This window comes from Peromyscus maniculatus, chromosome 3, assembly GCF_049852395.1.
Source record: "Peromyscus maniculatus bairdii isolate BWxNUB_F1_BW_parent chromosome 3, HU_Pman_BW_mat_3.1, whole genome shotgun sequence".
Lineage (NCBI taxonomy): Eukaryota > Metazoa > Chordata > Mammalia > Rodentia > Cricetidae > Peromyscus > Peromyscus maniculatus.
Window position 1 is genome coordinate 149735954 of NC_134854.1, and position 22073 is coordinate 149758026.

The window sequence follows — 22073 nt, forward strand, 5'->3', positions numbered from 1 at the left end:
TCAAGAACAAGGCCATGATGCCCATTCCTTATTGGAAATTGCTTTAGAAGTTCTAAGAAAAGAAAACAACACAAGAGATACTGAGATGCTAGGAGAAAGATGGAAAGGCCACAAGGGCGATTCTCAGGCCGTGCTCCTGTTAGGAGGCATTTATCACAGAATGCCTGCCCATCTGTCTGCAACTTTGCTGACTGCTTCTGCTGGGCCTTTCCTCTAATCCGGAGCCTAGTAAGTTCTCCATTTTGGCTATTAGTACTTTTCAAATCCAGAACTTCTAGTTGTTTTCATAATACCCACTGTTGTTCGATCTGTGTGCCACTCCAAAGCTAATACTTGGGGCATGAGCTCTTGGGAAAAGAATCAGCTTTATTCAAGGCCAGAACCCTGAGAAAAGGGGAAGAAACTTCAGGTACAGGAGCAGGCGTTTAGAGGGAGGGAAGGATGTTCAAGGGGTAGCATGTGGAAGGCTGTAAGTTGCTAGGCTCTTCCTCATCCAGGTCACATCTTTGCTTACTGTTCTTTGCTCTGACCAGATCATTGCAGTCAGCCTTGACTTTCTGGACTAGTGCTGTAATTCCTTAGACAAACACTTTTTCTCTAAGTTAAAACTCATGGCAGTTTACATGCTTTGTGTCAGTCCATGCCCAGAACTAAAGAAATAAGGAGGGGCATGGTGTTGTCTGAATACCACCAGATGTTTTGGGTTCCATAAATCCAAAGAAAGAGTTAATTTTCTAGTCATTTAGGTGTGACTTTTCTTTAGAATTTATAATACTGTACAAGGGAGATAACATGAATCTGCAAAGGGCAATTCCCAAAGGAATGACCACTGTTACATTATCTCTTTTCTTTAATTTTAATTAATTAATTAATAGACAAAGTCTCTTTTTGTAGTCCAGGCTAACCTGGAGCTTGCTTTGTAGCCCAGATTGGCCTTGAACTTTCAAACTTTGTGCCTCAGGCTTAAGGATGAAAGACATCCACCACCATATTTAGGGATAGTCTCTGTTTGGTTAGACATTTTCATTGTTAATTGCCCTGGTTTTGGTTGCATGTTTCATACATTCCTTTCTTTGTATGTGTGTGGAAAGCTAGGTATTCAGTTAAAGCAATTAATTCATTTGAGACAGAGCCTCCTTATACAACCTGGGTTAGCCTTGAACTCAGAGATCCTCCTGCCTCCACCACCTAAGTGGTGGGATCACAGGCAAATAACACCATGTCTGACTCTGAAAACTGGTTAGTTTATTGTATTAGTTCTGACCTCTTGGTGGCTGCTGTAGTTTGGGCTCCGTCACTGTGTGGTTTGGTTACTTGGTTGAATGTATGAATGGAGCCTTCTTCACACTGTTTCACCTCCTGTCCTAACTGCTCAGGCAGCACTTCCAAGTTGACAAGTGATGGGTGAAGGTTGTGCTGAGTCCCCTAGGTGGTCAGGTTTGAACTCTTCAGATGCTGCTGTTGTGGTTGAGGGAGGCTTTGTTTGTTTTTGTTTTTGGAGAGGTGCTATATTAATATTTACCCAGAAATAGGTTTTCCTTTTTTTTTTTCCTTGGTTTTTTTAAGCTAGGGCTTCTCTGTATAATAGCTCTGGCTGTCCTAGAACTTGCTTTGTAAACCAGGCTGGCCTTGAACTCACAGAGATTCACCTGCCTCAGTCTCCCCAGTGCGCCACCACCGCCTGGCAGAGGTTTTCCTTTTGGACCACTCCCCCAGAGGACTAATCATGGACTTACCATTTTCCATACTGCTGGGGGTAACTGAGCTATATATTCAATCGTATGAAAATGCCATAATGAAACCTGCTACTTGTAAGCTAACTTATACATTAGTTCTTGGAGTTGGTGAGATGGCTCAGTGGATAAAGATCCTTGCTGCCAAGCTTGACAACCTAAGTTTGACCCCTGGGATCCACATGGTGGAAGGAGAATGACTCTGGAAAGTTGTCCTCTGAGCCACGGCACACATGTGCAGGGCACACAAATGCATGTATGTGCGCACACTAAATAAACAACAAGATTAGAAAAATTCAATAAAAAAAATCAGCCCCTTCTTCACAGCTTTTGCCCATGGATGAGAGTAACTTCCTGTGTAGTCAGTGTTTGTCAGCGGGGATGTTGAAGCCCTTTGCCTTTGTGTGTTGGCGGGGATGTCTGTCATGTAGGAGCATTTTCAGGTCTGCCCGGTGACTTGCTCTGCTCGTTCCTAGGTGGGTACAAGCTTCGGGCTGTTCACAGTCTTTCATCTGCAGCAGTGCCTGATCCGAGAGGGCTCCTCCCTGGAGTCTCCTCTCCTCTGTATGAACTGCCGCTTCTGCCATTCCACTCGGGCCCACACCTCCCTTTCCCGGTTTTCATGAAGCCGTCCACTGTAGCCCAGAATTCCCTTAGTCTCAGGGTCCTCTGCTCTCTCCTCCAAACAGAGCTGCTCCTGTGGGCAGAGCTGAGGACTTCTTCCTTGTGTCCATTTGCCCTTGGGCAGAGTCCCTGTGTCTCTGTACCTGCAGCTCAGGGTGGCATCCCTATTTTCCCAAGGTGGCATTCTACTCCTTGAGAGGACACTAGGTGAGGGAGTTAGCAGCTCTTTCACCTTCCTGGCTCCATCCTCTTGGTGTGAAACTTCTCCCCGGGAGCAGTTTGGACTGGCAGCAATCAGGACACAGTGTCTCAGGCTGCCTGGCTTAAATAGAAGTCGACTTTGGGGAGGGGAGGGAGTTTGTCTTCTCTTGTTTTTGTCTGGAACAGAACGTCTGCCCTTCCTCAGCCTGGGGGTGCAGGGGCCCCATCTTTGGCTGTGCACGGAAGAGCCCCAGGACAGATGATGGTCAGTTTCTTGTGTGTGTTCTGTCACTTGCAGAAACTCCCCAAGCACTCTCCAGAGTGGAATGAATTTGAAAGCAGTTTTACTAGTTGAACAGCCAATCTTCGGGGAAGAGGATCCACTTCCTGAGTTCCTTATTCTATTAGGATGGAAAGTCCACCCCTTACCAACTTTTAGTAGCAGGTTTTGGAAACATATATATGTACACATATACACAGACCCCCCCCCCACCATGACCTGAATTCCATCTCTGGGACCCACATGGTGAAAGCAGAGAACCGACGTCTACAAGTTGTCTAATGACCCCCACACATGTGCCATGATATGTGTGTGCTATGGTACATGCATGCCCACACAAATGCAATAAATAAACAAAATGTTACTTTGTGTATGTGCATGCACATGTGTTTTGAGACAATGTCTCCCAGCATACCCCATACGTGCCTTGAACTTGCCTTTTCCTGCCTCAGCCCCACAAGTGCTGGGAATTCAGGTGTGTCATGAGTTTCAGTGCCGATTCTTCTTTATAGAGAGGCAAAGATGTCTTCATCTCCAAGTGTGACTTCCTCAAGTATGCTTATGCTAATAAAATAACTTACACTTTGTAGTAACACTCTCACTAGAAATGGTAAGTCTGCAGTGCAGCATTGTGTTCCAGCATATGGATCAGGATTTGACTTTGAACTCATCTTCCCTGCTACTTTCCAGTTGCATGATTCAGATGGAATGTGTCCAGGTGCTGTGAATACAGCTCTTCATTAGAATGGATGGCCTTGGAGACAGGCTCCACCAGTGTGCACACTGGAAAAACGAGAAGGATGCGTTGCCACTTGATGCTGGCTGTTTCTTCTTTGTAGCCTTCTGCACAGGAAGCATCGTTTTCTCCCAGTTAGAAAGAGGAAACTCGGGCCGAATGTGGCATTGTCACTGAACTGGCCCATTCATCTAACATGCATTAAGTGCTTCTCCGTGTTAGATAACTTGGACGTGCCCTTTTGATGACCTGTAGACGTATCCTAACTAGAACCATCCTTACTATAGTGACAGCATTCTAAATGATTTCATTTAAGCCAAATTTCTCTTGATGCCAAATTATACAAAATAGCCATTCCTTTGGAGAGGAAATGCACTGTAGAAGATGCTGTGGCTTTTATGATATGAAATGAATTGTTTGAAAGAAAGCCAGTGCATCTGTGAAGCTTGGCAGCAAAGGAGATGAGGACTGACTGTTGGTGGAAATGAGGTGAGGGGCGGACACCTGGAGGGAGATAGAACCCCAGCATGTCTCATGGGCTTCTTTAATCTTCTCTGTATTGCACACTCTGTGATTTTAGACAAAATAATCATACCATTTGCTGCTTTGTATTTTCCCTGACTTTAATTGGAAAGTAATGTCTTCTCTCTCCTGAACATGGGACTATGGAGGAAAAAAATAGTATAAATTGTGACCGGGAATTGGCCTAGCAAGTCAAAGTTATTTATGGCAGGGAGTTCCCCTCCTTCCCCTCCCTCTTTTCCCTCTCCTCCCTCTTTTCCTCCCTCCCTCTTTCCCTTCCTGTCCTCCCTCCCTCTTTTTCTATTCTTCTCTCCTTTCTCCTTCCCTCAGATCTCACTGTGTTTCTCAGGTTGGCCTTGAACTCATGGACTCAAGTGATGGTCCCACTTCAACCTCAGTAGCTGGGACAGGCTGCAGTGCCTGGCTTGTAGACTGGCCTGCAGTGCCAGCTCAGGCGCAGAGTCAAAGCACAGAGCACACACTGGGCTGTAGCCATAGGAGGGAATATTTCTGTGGCTCTGTTCCTTTTCTAATACCGAACCATGGCCCAGTATTATCTTAGGTATTTGCTTCAAGCTTGTCTTTGCAATTTTTCAGGGTATTTCCCAAACAAGAACTAACCCTGGGTCCCCCTGGCTTTCTTTCTTGTTCTCTCACAGTGCAATGGCCAAGCAGTGTGAAGAGTGCTGGAAGAGGAGAGTGGGTGTGTGGACTAGTTAGCAGGACCGTTGATTCTACATTCTAAGTCATCATCTTTATCATCCAGTGGAGACACACAAGGTAAATAGTGCATTCTAACCTGGAACCCTGATACCAGGCTCTTCTGTTCTGTTCTGTTTTTTGTTTGTTTGTTTGTTTGTTTGTTTGTTTTTTCCAGCAGTTGTAAAACAGGAAGGAATGAAACCAAGGACATATCAGAAAAGTATTCCTTGGAAAGTTGCTGGACATGAATAAAAAAATCAAAATTAACTAGTCCATTCACGGAGCACAGGTACTCATCCTAACTACCCAGCAAGGAAGGAACTTTAGTTTCTACTCTGTGTTGGGGAATGTGGCCTAGACAAAATAGTGGAAACTTATCCTGGGTTACACAGCTTTTACATTTTATATAGTGGCATAAAAATATTTTTCAGCTTATTGAGAAATCCAGATTCTTTGTTAAAAACAATCAAAGGTATAGGGGATTATATTTTTGGTATATCACCAGTGTAGATGTGTATATACAAGATTCTATAGCACACACACATACACACAGACACACACCCCTGAGAGATGCATTGTAATACCATTGTGATACCATTGGTTAACTCTGGAAAAGGAAGGTAAGAGAATGCCTGTGGGGGGCAGACAAGCCTTCAGCTTGAGTACTCTGCCTTTTTTGCAAGTCATATGCTAGTTGTACAAATTTATTTATTTATTAAATGTATTTATTCATTTATGTATTTTCGGTTTTTTTGAGACATGGTGTCTCTGTATAGCCCTGTATGTCCTGTAACTCACTCTGTAGACCAGGTTGGCTTTGAACTCACAGAGATATACCTGCCTCTGTCTCCTGAATACTAGGGCTAAAGGCATGTGCCACTATGCCCAGGAAGTGCTTTGTTTAGTTTTTTTCTACATCTCCTTTATAAGAAGCTACAGAGCTTCTCTATTGTAGTCTAGACTGGGATGTCACCCATCCAAGTACTAACTAGGTCTGACCCTTCTCAGCTTTGGACATCAAGCATGTTCAGAGTGATATGGCCATAGACTAGACTAGTTGCGTGAATTTAAATCAATAATGTAAAAACCTTTAGAGAATGATGATAGGAAGTCAAGTTCCAAGTGAAGTTAATTATTTTGATCAGCCACTTGGTCCCTTTTCTGGTGACTTCATCACAGTTTCCACCCAAGAATGTCAATTCTTTTTTCAAAGATTAGGTACACATGAGTTAATGTTCTAGTCAACATTATAACCCATTGATCATGAAGCATAAAACAATATAACATGTTGCCTATATGTACAGATCCTGAGGCCAGTCTGCCTGAGCTTAGCTTCCCCATTGTGTGACCTCTCTGTCTCAGTTTCCTAATTTCTACCAGGAGTACCTGTCTCATATAGGTTGTTGTTAAGCCTAAATAAGTCATCTCTGCAGTTCTTAGACAACACTTGACATATAGTAAGAGCCACATAAGGGTCAGAGATTGTCGTCACTCTGTCATTACCCTCCTAACATCTTGGTGCTTAGAAGACACTATGACAGGTTATCATATCTATTCAAACTCCCTTCCTGTGTACATGTGTGCATGTGTTACTCATGCTATATCCATGTGTTTATGAAAGCAAGTATAGATATATTTTAACTAAAACTTTATTATTATAGTATTCTTTCCTTTTATAGCCTTTTTTATGCCTCAGGTCATATTTTTGAAATGTCTCTTCATGACATTAAATAGGATGACTATTCGAAATAGAAAAAGAGATGTATCTGGTCTTAAGTAGTTGTGGTGCAGGGGCACCTGACAGTCAAGGGAATGATGAATTATTTCCTGGGGCTCTATGGGTATTGACTTATCCCACCCAAGGAGGATCATCAGCCTGATGTGTTAAGCAGCACTAACATTTTAAGTTGCTTATCTTCAAGGCCAGTCTGCAGATAGCTGTCAAATGTCACTGTGGGAAAGAAGTTGGAACCTGGTTCTTGGTGATGAAGTAGAATGTTCCGTAGCAAGCACATTGGTCATTAATGGGTGTTTCCTCCTCTACCTCTCACTGGCTTTCCAGAAGATGTTTCACAAGACAGAGGAATTCTTTCCCAAGAAGATGGAGAGTGATGTGGATGACATGGACACATCAGACACGCAGTGGGGCTGGTTCTACCTGGCGGAGTGTGGGAAGTGGCACATGTTTCAGGTACCCTGGCCAAGCTTCCCAGGCAAGGGCTCGCTGGTGTGTCGTCATGTTCACGGGGCCCTGCAGAGACCAGCCCTGATGGAAACCCAAGTAGCCAGAAGTCTTGTTTCTTCCCCCTGGCAGTAGCCTCTTAGAAGCAGTGGTACGCTTAGACAGGGAGCAGGCCTGGGGGATGGACTCTGGCGCATACAAGCACATCCAGCTTTGATCTGATGGAAACAGAGGGTGGGAAGCTCTGGGTGTCCTCTTAGGTGCTGTATGCATCCTGGGTGTCCTCACAACAGCTGTGAAGCAGATGGCGCTGTTCCATCTGCTGTCAAAGAACGGGGAACTCAGGAAAGCTCATTTGCTTGGTCCAAGTGGCAGAGAGAGTTTAGCTGAGGTTTGAACCTCCACACAAGAACTTGTAGATTGGGGATTTTTTTCCCCTCCCATTGTTTGGTTATCAGGCTGGTGAAAGGTGTACTTGAGCCACTTAGTGTAATCATTAGGTAATGTGTGACACTCGTGATGACATGTGAGGTGACTGTCGCAGAGACCATCATAACAGTAGCTGTTTTCCCCTGGATGCCGTTAATCGTTCTCCACGTGCAGGTTTGGTTGTGCTCCCTGTGTGTGCGGGAGGTAGAACAGGAGGCAGTAGGCATCCTTCATTCCTCTGTTCTCTGTCACTGTGACCTCAGCTCCACTTCTGTGGCCAACCCATCACCGTGAACAGCTGGTAAATGCAACTTTCTGGTTTGTCTTAAAGCCGGATACCAACATTCAATGTTCAGTTAGCAGTGAAGATATCGAAAAAAGCTTCAAAACAAACCCTTGTGGCTCCATTTCCTTTACTACTTCCAAATTCAGCTACAAGATAGACTTTGCAGGTATGTTTCCCTCCTAGTTGTCTGTTTCTAGAGTGTTCTTAGACTATCGGCACAGTGCAGTCTGCAGCTTAGGATTAGCCAAGATGTCTTGAAGCATGAAGTAAATCCTCCTGTTCTATGCAGAAGTAGCTCTGTAAAACTGCACTGTTAGTCTTGAGCAGCACTGCCATTTATAAAAGCATGTTTCTGTGTTCATGTGTGTTAACATACGTGGTGTTGGCTGTGTGTTTTGAGTTCATGTAAAGCTCTTTATAGCTCTTGTTTCGTGTTTTGATTTTTGAGATGAGGTCTCTGTGCATTGCTGGGCTGGTCTTGAACTCACAATCCTCCTGCCTCCGCCTCCAGAGCAGCTGGGATTTCAGGCCTGTACTGCTGCACCTAGCTTATAGCGCTTATTTTACTCAGCACCCCATCCCTGGACATTGATTGGAATTGGGAACTTTTTTTATCTTAAACATCAAACTGATATTAAACGAGAAAGTCACTGGTAGCTGGCAGTTGTTTCAAGACCAAAATGAAGCCAGATGAGCTTCCTGTTTGGTAGTTTGCTTAGATGGCTGCCTCTTCAATGGATACTGCTCCTGATGTTTCCTCATTTCGCTGGCTCCTTCATAGATGAACCCAGCTACTGTGCCGATCAGCTTCAGTTTAGACCTGTGCCTCTTTGGATTCACCCGCCATGTGGGGTCATGTTATCAGGTGTCTCATGAAAACTGTTGGATTCAGTCCGTGACTCTCAGGCTGCCTTCACCCACTGTGTATGGCTTGAGGCAAAGGAGATTGGGATGGGCAGCTTCTTAATAACTGCCCATGTAGTCACTCTACACTTGGTCTTCTAGCTGTTCTTTCCCAGTTGCTGAGTGGTGTCTTTCTGACTGTGGTGGTAGCAGTGTGCTGAGGATGGAGTGTAAGTCTGAAATGCTTTCCCAGAAGTGGTAAGGGGTTTGTCAAGGACAGTATAGACATAGCTAAGAAATACCATCCTACCAAACTTGATTTTCTTGCAATTGCTGATTATCAAGAATGATTCAAAGAATAGATAATAAGTTAAATTTGAAAAGAGTGAAAACAATTTCATTTTACTTCCAATTAATCCTGACTTTAAACAGTAGCATTAAGCAAGCAGGCTTCTCATAAGGAATGCTGACATTGGTGTTCTATTCCAGCAGAAGGTGTCTGGCAGATGCTACTAGTGTTTTGTGTAGTGCTGTATACAAGCACAGTTTTGGAGGCAGAACAGACACAGTGTGATATACACAGACTTGAGGCTTTGTAAAGGGGATGCCATTGTTGAAGTGTGTGGTAGGTAATTCAGCAGGCCACTTCTGACTAAGAATATTCACTAGTGAACTATACTCTGGAAGATTCCTAAATGCTTTTGTAGATGCTCAGAATGTAGTTCACTTGGTAGAGTGCCTTCTTAGTATGCATGAAACCCCAGCACAGCATGAACCAGGCATGATGGTACATGCCTGGAATTCCATCACTCAGGATGTGGAGATAGGAGGATCACAAATTCAAGGCCAGTCTCAGCTACTTAATGTGTTCAGGCCGTTCTTGCCTACATGAGACCCTGAATTAAAAAACAAAAAAAATCATAGTAAAGTATGGCAGTGGTATGTGGCAACAGACAAACAAATGTGCCGGTCTAGGGTGCAGCTGCTAGCATTTTCCATAGACTGCTTCCAGGACCTTTAACTCCAGCCATCTTGCCACTGTCCAGCTTCTGTCTGTGAAGAAGATTCCACAGGTTTTGTGCCATGTCCTGAGACGATCTTGCTTTTCCCTGAGTGGTGGCAATGCCGTGGTGCGCCGAGTCTAGGAGAATGCAGGAGTGGCAGAGCCCACATTTGACAAATGCAGTGGCGTTTGTTAAGATTTACTGCCTGCCTGGAGGATAAACGGGACCTGGTACACACTGCCAAGGCCACGGTGCAGGCGGAAGATGCTAACTAGATAGTAGCCTCTGTCACTGCCATCTTTGTGTAAATATGTGTTGTCTCTGGACGGGTTTTCTTTTCCTTTTCTTTGGTTTAGGTGTACAGTTTAAAGAGTAAAGAAACGCACAGTTTTGAAATTGTGTGAGTTGTGCAAATGTTATATGGAAATGTACCCCTTTCTAATTTCCAAATTTTTAGAGAAACCAGAGTGCATTTCTCCATGTAACAAATCCAATGGAAGATTTAGTATGATGTCTTTCTATGCTTTTAAGTCTCCTGCCTTTAGAATTCTTGTGGTTTAGTGTCATCATCACCTGAGGTGTGATGCACAGCAGTACACACCCTGCACATAGAGCAGGCTGTGAGAGGAGCATCGTGCTGTGGGCCCAGATCAATCACTGAAGCAGGGCCCTGCACTGGCACCTTTACAACATGATGAATAGGTGGATGATGGAAGACCATAACTACCCAGCTGTCAGCTCCTCCCAAAGCCACATGGCCACCATGTATTGTGGCTACTAAGCTGCATGACACTTGGGAGCACTGTGTGTTTCTGTGGCTCATCTGATATGTCTGTCTTTGTGTTCAGAAATGAAGCAGATGAATCTCGTCACTGGAAAACAGCGCCTGATAAAAAGGGCTCCTTTCTCCATCAGTGCCTTCAGGTATTGTAAATGGGGTAGCACAAAGAGCGGGCCTTTCTCTCCCTGCTCTTTCTTACTCTTTGGCAGGAGATCAAGTAGACTAATATTCATCTCATGGACTAACAGTGATTTTTCCAATATTAAACCTCTCATTTGCTGATAAAATTATCATTGTCTTCTGCCATTGTTTCTTTTCATTCTCTTCTGTCATATGTATATATATATTTCAATTCTTAGACCAGTGCGCATAATAATTACAAGATGCCATGTGTTTTTTGTTTAAAACCCTTAACATGGCCTATTGAGCTAAGCTGAATTTGAACTGGACATACTCTCACAGAGCTTTCCAGATATTTGACCCTAAACCCCAGAGAACTGCCCATGTTGTCTGCCCCTGCACTGATGTAGATCCCTGTTGGGCAGTTCTTAGATATAACCCCAGTCCACATTGACTAGAGACCTGGGGAGGATGCTCTACCACGGGCGGCAGTACATCTTCCCTGGATCCAGCTTGCATGTTTTCATTTTGGTTCCCTTGCCATATACAGACTAAAAAACTGTGAAGTGCCAGAGGCAAATAAATATTGTTGCACATAGGAATGGAAGACAAGTGGAAAACTCCAAGAGTGTATCTCCTGTTTTCTAGAATGATTCCTCAAGCGAATATCGAATTATTTTTCTTTGGAGAACTTAAGATGCAGCTGGAAAGAAAACAGTAGTGTGTGAATTGTAAGGAATGCCCTGCTGCTCCTTCCAAGGAGCTCTTAAGAAAGTCGAGCAGAGAAAGGAATTGAAAGGACTAGTAAGGAGGGAAATACTTTCAGTGTTCTTTCTCAAGAAGTTTGGCTTATATTTTAACATCACGATTTAAAAGATAATGAAGGCTTTCCTGCATCTGGGACACAGAGAATCTGTTCTTACCTGCTCCATCATGTATGCATTCCTCAGTGCCAGGAATAGAATACAGGAATGAGACAGAGTAACAGGAAGTGTTTCACAGTTGTGTGTTGGTATAGCCGGTATCCCTTTGAGGAGCGGGTGAGAAGTCCATGCTAGGGTCAAACATTTTCTTCTGTCCCAGGGTGTACCAACTGTAGAACAAAGACACAAGGGTGGGGGAGTAAACAGCAGAGGACAGCAATTGAGGCTGTAATGAAAGGGGAGGAGTTAAGTGTGGAAGCTAAGGGGGTGGGGGTCAGGAGGTGCTGACGAAGACCACACTGGGCTCTCGTCACAAGCCTGGCAAATGTGTGTCCTGTTAAGCCTGTGGGTCCATACAAGTTAGTTAAGCCCTGCCCCCATAGCTAAAAGATACATTGGACAAAGTGGGAGAAAATGGAGAGCTTGCAAAAAACAACTCAGTGTTTTAAGTTAATTTAAATAATATTTCCTATAGTATTTGAAGTTCTTCTAGGACTCTCTTAGGACCATTTGAATGTTGCTACAATGTTCCTACACTCATGATGAAGGAAAGTATGAATTATGCCAGAGTCCTTTGTTAACTGACTGAAATTCAAAACTGGAAGAAATGCCTTTCTGGAGAGGTTGCTGGAAGATAGGCACCCTCCACATTTCTGGTGAGAAGGTTAGTAAGTACAGTGTTCCAAGACTCCATTTAGACAGTATCTATCACAGCCATCAGTAAATGCATCCTTTGACTCTGAAATGCCACTTCAGAGATGTCATTCTATAATAAATTACTGGACATAGGAAATAACAAATGGACAGATTTGTTCTTTGCAGTATTCTGAATGGAGTCACAGAAGTTGAAACAAGCTAAGTATCACCAGAAGCAAGCGGCTAAATAAATTACAGTTCTATCTCCGAGCTCTTCTGTTATTTGGGCCCCAAATCCTAGGGAACCGCCCACTTTGTTCCTGCATCAATGCAGAACCCCTCTGGGCAGTCCCTAGATGACACATCAAGCTCCTAGTGACTAAAGAGGCCTAGGGAAGATGTTCCACCGTGGAAGTACCCCAGCTCCCGTTCCCTGCACCTGGACTGCACATTACCTCTTGCTCCCCGTGGCCATGCACAGATGAACGGAATTGCATGTGTGTGCAGCAGAGAAGGCATTTATTTATTGAGTGTTAACTGAGTGTCTGCCATGTGCTGGGACTCCCCTTGGCCCTGGGAATGAGGAGATTGCATTCGTATTGATAAAGATCATGATAAGAATTGATTAAATGAACAGAACAACCTAGGGGCAAAAATGTGTGCTTTGTGCTACCATTTGTGTTGAGTAAAACTCTGCTTTCTGAAGCTAAGGAAGCTCTAAAGGACGTCTGGGTCTAGAAACAGTGACTGTGTGGGGGATTGAAGAGTCAGCACTGCCCAGAACACTGCCTGGAGCAGGAACAAAGGTTCCCACGCTGTACTTAGTGCACTTGTAAGACCTTCCCGAGTGGTTTCCAGCATCCACACAGGCAGCTCACAACTGACTGTGACTAGCTCCAGGGCATTGGATGCCCTCTTCTGGCTTCTGAAGCCACCTACACATGTGAAAGCACACTTGTACACAGATACACACACATACAAATAAAAATCTTGAAAAAATTATGTATTATATTGGGGTTTCCCCCATAATTTGACAGAAGTGAGCTAAGGATAGGTTGAAGTTGGTTAGTCTCACTCCGAGTTTCTGAGGAAGGTTAGTGTGCCTGTTTTACATTCCCGGTGAACCTCCATTGCCACCATCTGTGCGTTGGTGTCCTGTGGCCTGACCATGTTACATGGCTTTTAAAGATTTGCTGCCGAGTAATTGACTGCACTCGGCAAGTCAGGGTGCCCTGTCTGAGGAAATAGGAGGCGGGAAGGGAGGGCTGAGTCAGGTCATAGAGGACAGCAGTGGCTGCTGGAGGTTCCGATTTCATTCAATACAAATATCGTAGATGCTTGGGATATTGTTTTAAGTCAGCCTAATTTTTCTTAGAAATTCCTTTTCTTTGGTTAAAATATTATTCACATTTTATAGAAATCACAACAAAAAGAAATTGAATTAGCAGTTTTTGAAGTGTTGAAGCTATGTAGATTTGTGTATTCCTATCAAAATTTATAACTCAGCATTTAAAAATTAGGAAAGTAGACATTTAGTAAATATTTTTAAGTGAAGCCAAAGGTTAAACTTAATTGAGTTTGTCATGAATACATTGCAAACAGAACACTCAGCTGTGGAGAAAAGGCTAAATCCCCAACACTAATTATCTGCTTCTGAATCTCTGCTCTGTCTTTTGCTGTTTGAAGTTACATCTGTGAAAATGAGGCCATCCCCATGCCAACCCACTGGGAGAATGTGAATACTGAGGTTCCCTACCAGGTAAGGGCAGATGGACTGTAGGACAGGCCATCCTGGGGCAGTAGGTGGGAAAACCACTGCTAAACTCTGCAAACCTCTTCTCCCAGCTGGTTTCCCTGCAGAACCAAACCCATGAATATAACGAAGTTGCCAGTCTCTTTGGGAAAACAATGGATCGGAACCGAATTAAAAGGATTCAAAGGATTCAAAACTTAGACTTATGGGAGTTCTTTTGCAGGTAGGTGGGTTTCCTGTCCCTCTTTTCTCCTTGTCTCACTCTTCCAAACTGCGGGGATAGCCACACAAGGTTAGCTGTGTTCTCCTGCTGCCCTTCTCTTGCCATGCCTTAATTTCTTTGTGCATTTATTTTGCTTTATGGGTGTGACTGTTTTGCCTGTGTGTACGTCTGTGCAGCCTGTGCATGTGTGGTGTCTGCAGAGGTCAGAGAGGGCATTCTGTCCCCTGGTACTGGACTTAGAGGCAGTTGTGAGCCTATGGGAGTCCTGCGAGAGACTAAGTGCTCCTAACACCCGAGCCATCTCTGTGGCCCTTGCTGGCCCTTGGCCCTCTCTCCATCCTTAGACAGCACACAGGGTCTCCTGGAATGCGTTCAGCCAGCACAGTGGGAGAAGCTCCGCCTTCACTAGGTCTGAAACTGCATCCTAGAGGTTGAAATGGAGCTCTTTAGCTTTGCTGAGGCTGCTTGCCTCAGCACTTTAGATTGAATTAGAACTCTCTGGAAATACTGACTTAAAAAACAAACAAACAAATAGTTAATAGTATCCTTCCTGCAGCTTTTTGCTTGTTTTGTTTGAAAGAACACTTTACAATTTACCTTCAAATTTCTTGCTTCACTCAGTTTATGCTGTGGATTTAAAAATCTCTATTCATTTCTAAATCTACATTAGTAATGACTGTTAGATTTCTCAGTGTGCCTTTAACCTAAATATAAAGCTTATTACCTAAAACTTAATTTGTTATCCAAATTAACCTGTTATGTTGTACTTTTGTAATAAATGATATTTAAATAAGTGGTTCTCTGAAATATTTTAAATAAACATTTGTAGATGAGATTTGATTTCTGACATTTTTATTATAAGCTTTTAAGGGTTTACTCAGAAGAATTTCAAATCAACACAGAAGTAGAATTCTACCATAATAAGCCCTGTGTACTTGTGATCCTGTCCAACATCTGTCAGGGTTTGCTACCCAGGCAGATGAGGAGGCACACCCCGTTAGCCCAGCACACAGAAAGCTAAAGCAGGACTGTGAGTTCAAGGGCTACAGAGCAAGTTGGAGGCCGCTTGCACTACTCTGTGGTGAGACTTTCAAAAAAACAATCAAACAAATAAACATTTGCCAAAAACAGACCAAGATTAACCACACATAGTCAGTTGCTTTGTTATTGGAACGTATTTCTGTCCACCATTTCATTTGCATGTACTTGAGAATTAGGCTGATTTTCCTTTGGTGATTGTTACAGTTTTGTTTCCTGTTGCGATGGTAAAATATCCTGACCAAAACAACTTAAGGGAGAAAGAATTTATTTGGCTTACAATTCCAGCTTACAGTCCATCATTTCAGGGAAGTCAAGGTGGTGATGAAGGTTAAGAATATTGAAGCAGGCTGGAGAGATGGCTCAGAGGTTAAGAGCACTGGCTGTTCTTCCAGAGGTCCTGAGTTCAGTTCCTGGCAACCACATGGTGGCTCACAACCATCTGTAGTGAGATCTGGTGCCCTCTTCTGGTGGTCAGGTGTACATGCAGATTGAACACTTTATATATAATAAATAAACATCCACAGTCAAGTCTTGAATTAATGAATGTTTACTAGTGCTCAGCTTGCTTTCTCCACTCTTACTCAGATTCTCCTGTCATCCACAGTGACCCATTCCAATTAACTTAGCCAAGAAAATCCCTCAAAGGCATGCCCACAGATCAGCCTAATCTAAACTGCTCCTAAATGAGACTCCATCTCCAGGTACTCTGCATTATGTAAAGTCCTCAATCAAAGCTCACCATCACATTAATGGCGTATGGAACTCTTCTGTGGCTCCAAGTCTCTGGGCCTCAGTTGTAAGAAATTATAGTAACAGTGGGGCTTTCAGCTCGTGCTTTTTATAGTGTTGAGTGTTTGACCAAAAACCTTATATTTCTGTCAGTCACTGAATTCGCCTGAATTTAGAAGGTTTTATTCAATTTATTTAGGGGAAAATAGAAGCCTCTGCTCCCTATGATTTTATTCTTTCAGTGATTCAGTTAGTTTTTCTGAAGTGAGTTGGTGAAACTTATTTATTCTTTAAATGATTAGACATTTAATTTTATGTGTGTGAGTTTTGTCCTGCATGTATGTATGTGCACCACATGTACCCCTGCTGCCCATGGTGTCAGAAGAGGGGTCAGGTCCCCTGGAACTGTAGGTGGTTGGGAGCTGCCATGTGGGTTCTGGGACCTGAACCAGATCCTCTGTGAGAGCAACAAGTGCTCTTAACTGCTGAGCCATCTCTCCAGCCCCTGTTGCTATTATTCTTAATTTCAGTCTCTGAGGTGGAGTTCATACTCATCTTCATACTTCAGAGCTCTCAGGAAAAGCATAAAAACGTAGTGCTGAGTCCTATAGCATTTTATACTAAGAACTTACTAGAAATTTTCCTTGGTTTATGCCCTTTGTGATCTTCTGTAATGTCAACCCACAGACACCTGCCATGACAGTGCAAAATACTGCGGCTTGTGGTATAGGCAACCTGTCACTCAGAAATCTCCCTGCAGAACTAAAATAGCCTCCCTGGTCTCATTGACGTGTAAGCTGTAACTCATCATCTGGATAGCCAGGCCCTGAGTGAGTCCACCTCGCTACATATTATGCATTCCTTTATTACTTCTCTCCTTCTCTTCCCAGCAAGTTGTCTTAGCCCCCACTTTGTGATAGGCAGTATTCTAGGTACTAGGGATTTGATGATGTATAGGTCTGTAGGTCAAAGAACCAGGCCACTGCTAACCGAGATGTAAAGGTGAGCACAAAGATGTATGGGAACACAAAGTGAGGGCATTGATTCCCCCTTGCCCTAAAGGAGGGTGTGTGTAGTGAACAGGGGTACTAAGGAGAGCTTCCTAAAGCTGGTGTTATTTATACTAGGCATGGGCCAGGGAGAAGGAGGGCATCTTAGACATGGGTCATCATGGGCCAAAATATATCTAAAAATTAGAACACAGAAAATTCAGAGACTTTCACATAGAAGAACCCTGGGGTGAGTAGCATTAGAAACTTAGTCAAGAAGTGAGTACGTAGGAGCTGATGGTGCCACTAGCTGACTGCAGCTTCCCTCCGTAGCTCCCAGTCAATGTCCAGACCGTAAATTAAAATTTGCAGGTGCCTTCCAGGCAGCACTTTAGAAGCCAAACTGGTCATGCTTTACTGTTGTTTGTTTTTTCTGAAATAGTGGAAAGTCTGTAAAACTTCAGGTGGGAGAGAGAGAGAGTTTAGAAAGATAATTCACCAGGCAATACTGTAGGAAAAGCTGTAAGGTGGTGGCTCTCAGCTGGTAGTGATTTTTCCTACCAGGAACATTGGCAATGAGATATTTTTGATTGTCTGTGGTGGAGTATAGGGGCTATTGGCAGCTGGTGGATAGAGGTCAGGAATGACAACTATCTGACAGTATGCAGGTCAGCCTCCACAACAACAACCTCTCCATCCCCAAATAGCATTCTGCTAAGGTTGAAAAGCCCTGATGTAAAACAGTCACAGCTTGAAGCAGGGAGAGCAGTTGAGGAAATGGTTTCTGTAATTAAACTGAGACACTTTGGACAGACAGCCTTTCAACCAAAGTGGTGTCTGCTGTGGTGGAGCAAAGGCAGTGGTTTGGAGGTATTGACGATGTAAGATCATAGGGCTCGGTGTATGATTCTCGGTGTACACTGGGTGAGTGAGGAAGACAGGCAGTGCCACTCCCAGATCCTGGTTTGTCTTACTTGACTAAAGGAATACGAGTAAACAGAAGACTTTGTCTTTGTAGAGACCATGGGAGGGAGTAGCAGCTGATACTCTATGGTTGCATCAGGAAATTGATCTAGACTAGTGATGAAGGCTAGAAGATATGGGATGCTAGCAACTAGGAATGATAAGATGACCAGAGTATGTGTGTATACATTAAGAAAAGAGGACCAGACTCTGGAGAGTATGAGCAGAGGAAAGGAAACCAGTAGAACGTCGAGTTGCAGAAGCTAATGGAATCAGAGGGTAATCTGCAGGGTCACATCCTGAGGAAGTGCCAGGGACGATGAATATTAGGCTTGTTCTTGGGGTTTGAAACAAACCATAATGAAAGGGAAAGTTATTTGATGTTGTGTCATGTGGATAAGTAATGTTTGACAACTCCTTCAGGAAGTTTGGCATTGGAAGGTGGAGAGAAAATAAAGTGGGTAAAGAGAAGAGTATTTTTGTTCTGTTAGGGTTTATTATTATTATTATTATTATTATTATTATTATTATTATTATTATTTCTTTAATGGTTAACATTATAATTGGAAGAAACTTACAGAAAAGGAGAGGTGAGAGAACAGGACAAGAGGGGAGGGCAGTTGATTGATTAAACTCTGAAAGAAGCATGATGGGATGAGATTCAATGACCATGTGCCAGAGAAGAGGTAGACACGTGTCCAGTTAGACTTACGTGGAGGTGAGAGCCTGGCTATCCTACAGACTGTAATCCTTTCAGTTTCCATGGTGAAATAAGTGAAGTCACCTACATAGAGTGAAGCACTGTGGAGATGTAGATAAAGGGCATAGAAAAAGGAGAGACTTCAGTGCCCACTGTGGGAAGTGGGGCAGAAGAGCTGGGAACCACAGGATTTCCCACACTGAGGGTTAAGCTGAAGGTGAAGGTAGAGCATGTGGGTGTCTGGAGGAGTCCAGATGTGGGTGTCTGGAGGAGTCCAAGAGGAGCTGCATGTGATTTACTTGAGAGGTACAGGGGAAGAGCAGCAAGGTAAACATGGCTGGAGTAGCAGAGTCTTAGAGCAGTGAGAGCCCCTGTCTGATAAGTATGTGGGCTTTGATCAAGCAGAGATGCCTGACCTGGCTGTGTATCAGAGCCCTCTCTGGGGCTCTTTAACAGGTGGAAGGATCCATCACCCAATCCAGATCCACTGACTCAGAACCCCCGATTCTACAATGTTTCTGATGTTCCTCTGGAATGGAGGGCCACTGGTTTAAACCCAGATGAATGTCCTCAGTCCAGAGCATGGAGACACTGCTGCTCTGTGACAGTGTGTGGGCCAGAGACTGGGCTTTTTGGAACTTCGATCCTTAGAGGATGCGAATATTGAGACAACAATATTGAGAGCTGTGTGCCACAGTCCTTTGTGTAGATTGAGAAGTAAATGCGGTCTGATCCAGTGGGTAGGGTTAGGAAGCATTTACTGTAGTTTTATGTCTTTCCTTGCAAGTTTAATTCAGGAGTCAGGTTTCTGGAAGACCAAAGGCATGGTTTGTGAGCCCACATTTCCTGGCTTTGTTAGTAGGGGTGCAAACCTTTAACCACCCTGTCTACTTTGCCTCTGGCTGGTATATGTGCTCCCTCCATTCCAGTAGCCATGCAGTGTTTCATGGCCTGCGGATGCTCAGTGCCAGACTGTAGATGGGGTTTTTCTGTGTCCCAGCAGTTGCTTCCAAATAACCATGAGAGACTTAATAGAAATTATAACTGCTTGGCCAATAGCTCAGGCTTATTACTAACTAGGTCTTACAACTTAAATTAACCCGTTTCTATTAATCTGTATATTGCCATGTCCTGGCCTTACCTGTCCTCCAGCATGTCTTGCTCCCACTGTGTCTCTTGGCAACTCTTCTGACTCCACCCTTCTTCCCAGCATTCTATTTGGCTCTTCCCTTAACTTTATCTTGTCCAGCTGTTGGCTGGTGAACTTCTTTATTAAGCCAATTATGTTGATATATAGTCACACAGTGTAAAGGAATTTTCCACACAAGATTCTTTATTTCATTGTTTATAATACCTATGAAATGCACATTTCAAACCATGATTCGCTTTAACCTGTGTCCGACATGTAATGACAAGTGAGCATCTTTTAAAAACATCTATGTGTGTGTGCCTGCATGAATTTGTGCATGCCACAGTTGTAAGAAGCCCTCAGAAGCCAGAGGGCACCAGAGCACTTGAACCTGGAGTTATAAGTGATTATGAATCATTTAGTGGGGTGCTAGGACCAGAACCTGAGTCCTCTGCAAGAGCAGTAAGCGCTTTTAGGCTCTGAGCCCATCTCTAGCCCCAAATATCTTCATTTTTTTAGAATGGAATCTAGTCATTACAGCTCATAAACCTTGACTCTAGAGGTAAATGTATTAATCAGGTGTTTGCTTCCACAAAACAACCATCACGATATAGATTTAGTGAATACCAAACTTAATAGAGAAAGCCTTTTGGATAATTTAACTCAGCCTCTCTAAAGTGGTTGAGAAAGTTTTTTTGTGACGGAAACAATGATCCAGGTGATGGTACAAAGAGGATGAGTAACAGGTGGTGAGAAGTCCTTTGGGAAGGCTTGAATGTCAAGCTTGCTTGCTTCTTCAGCCCAGCAACGCTATCAGGCACTTTAGTGAAGGTGTGGGTTGCTTGTCACACTCAGGAAGGATTCAAAACCAGAAAGGGCAGCTTGAATTCTGAGGGAACTTCGAGTCCAAAAGACTTTGGGAAGTTGGAAATGGACCAAAACAGATAGCTTACTTTTTTAAAGCATTCTTTTCCATTAGCTGTTAAGGGAAGTATATGTGCATTGTTAAAAAAAAAAATAATAATGAGACAGTTCATACACACAGTCCTAGAAAAAGAAACCAGGTAGAATTTCTTAGTGGAAATGTGCTGTTACTGTGTGAATGGAAGAGTTGCTTGATGCATCCCCTCCTGTATGAGCAGTGGTCTGGAAAGACAGTCGCTCTACATCAAAGCCCATGCACTGAAATTTGATAAATAGTACTAAATGACCTCTGAGGAATATGCATTTTCATTTCTGTCATCATTTGAATCCATGTGTTTTAGTCACCTGTTACAATAAAATTTGTCAATTTATAATACGGGTATTTTACTTTGCTAATTAACTTTAATTTTTAAACTGAAATAAGTCTCAAGTATCAGGTTTATCTGTCAGTCGTCCCAATATGATTAGCTGGGAGAGGTCTGATTTGAAAAATTCTGAGAATTTTATTTGACTGCACATAGTATGGGAGACATTCAATGACACTGTTATCCCAGTGCAGTGTCTCTGGTCACACCAGCTGGCTGGGATTCTGTTCCCTCCCAAGGATTGTAAGTTAAGAGGTATCCAGCAAATTCTGGTTAAGTAAAGGTGTTTTGCTGTGGAGAAAGGGCTGGAATTGTGAGGAGTAGCTGGGGGGATAATGTGTATTTCCCAGAGAACAAAGCTGAGGGAATTGCTCATAGCTTTTTGGGGAGTGGCTGTCTGGAATATCATAGGCCAGTCAGTAGACATGGATGTGGATTCTAGTCCATTGTTGGGATGAATGCACTTCGTAGCAGTTAGTGTTGGTCACAGAACGACCCAGCCACAAGTCCTCCCTGTTAGAATGGATTTAAGCAACTCTTGGCTTTTCCAGAAAGCTGCTTTGCTGTCCATTCATGGTTCATGTTACAGAAGACTTGTGTGCCTCAGCCTTCCTGCTGAACCTTCCTCTTTAAAATCCTAAGGGCCGCTTACCGGTCCTGCGTGTGCTTTTGTGTTTCCATGTATTATGTTTTTAAGGAAGTCTCAGGCATAGCTCAAGTGAGCTAGCAAAGATGTAAGGGGGTGCCCTATTTTAAATATCTTTTGGGTGAAGCATTTCAAAACCCCAAATGCAGCAAATAGCTTCCAAACCCCATATTCCCATCATCAGATTTGACATTCCAGTACTTGGCTCATTATCTTTATCTCACATCTCTCTGATAGAGGCAAAGTGTTTATTCCATCCTAAGCTCTTCTTGTTTCTTCTCAAAAGGAGATGTTTTCTGGCCTATAGTTTTGTGTTGTTACTTCATGGGTATGTATGTCTATATAACACACAGTATCATTTTGAGAAATACATTGATTTTTACAACATTCTATTTAGGCTTATTATTTTTTATATTTCAGTGCACCTAGACCTAGTTTATTACATTGAACTTGTGTCTTTGTGAGACAGGGTCTCACCCTGTACCTATGGCCATGTAGGCCAGGCTGGCCTCGAACTCACAGAGATTTTCATGCTTCTGCTTCATGAGTGCTGGAATTAACCATACCTGGCTCCTGCTTTTTATTTTCATATACAAGTAGATAAGGACC

General features: G+C 43.3%; 1 protein-coding gene across 11 annotated transcripts in view; it reads left to right on the forward strand.

The window, feature by feature from the left end:
- Positions 1–22073, forward strand: part of Parp11 (poly(ADP-ribose) polymerase family member 11) — a 45147-nt gene that overhangs the window by 17694 nt on the left and 5380 nt on the right. For 2 of the 11 annotated variants that reach the window (XM_006987870.4, XM_076568023.1), the window contains exons 2-7: positions 4756–4876; positions 6861–6989; positions 7741–7861; positions 10391–10466; positions 13689–13761; positions 13848–13978. In XM_006987870.4, the coding sequence (XP_006987932.1) occupies positions 6864–6989; positions 7741–7861; positions 10391–10466; positions 13689–13761; positions 13848–13978 (527 nt within the window). In that variant the 5' untranslated portion in view covers positions 4756–4876; positions 6861–6863. Of the gene's footprint in view, positions 1–4755; positions 4877–4973; positions 5088–6860; positions 6990–7740; positions 7862–10390; positions 10467–11841; positions 12031–13688; positions 13762–13847; positions 13979–22073 lie in introns of those variants that run through there. The other 9 variants (XM_016006399.3, XM_076568022.1, XM_076568024.1 and 6 more) reach the window with 7 other exon arrangements.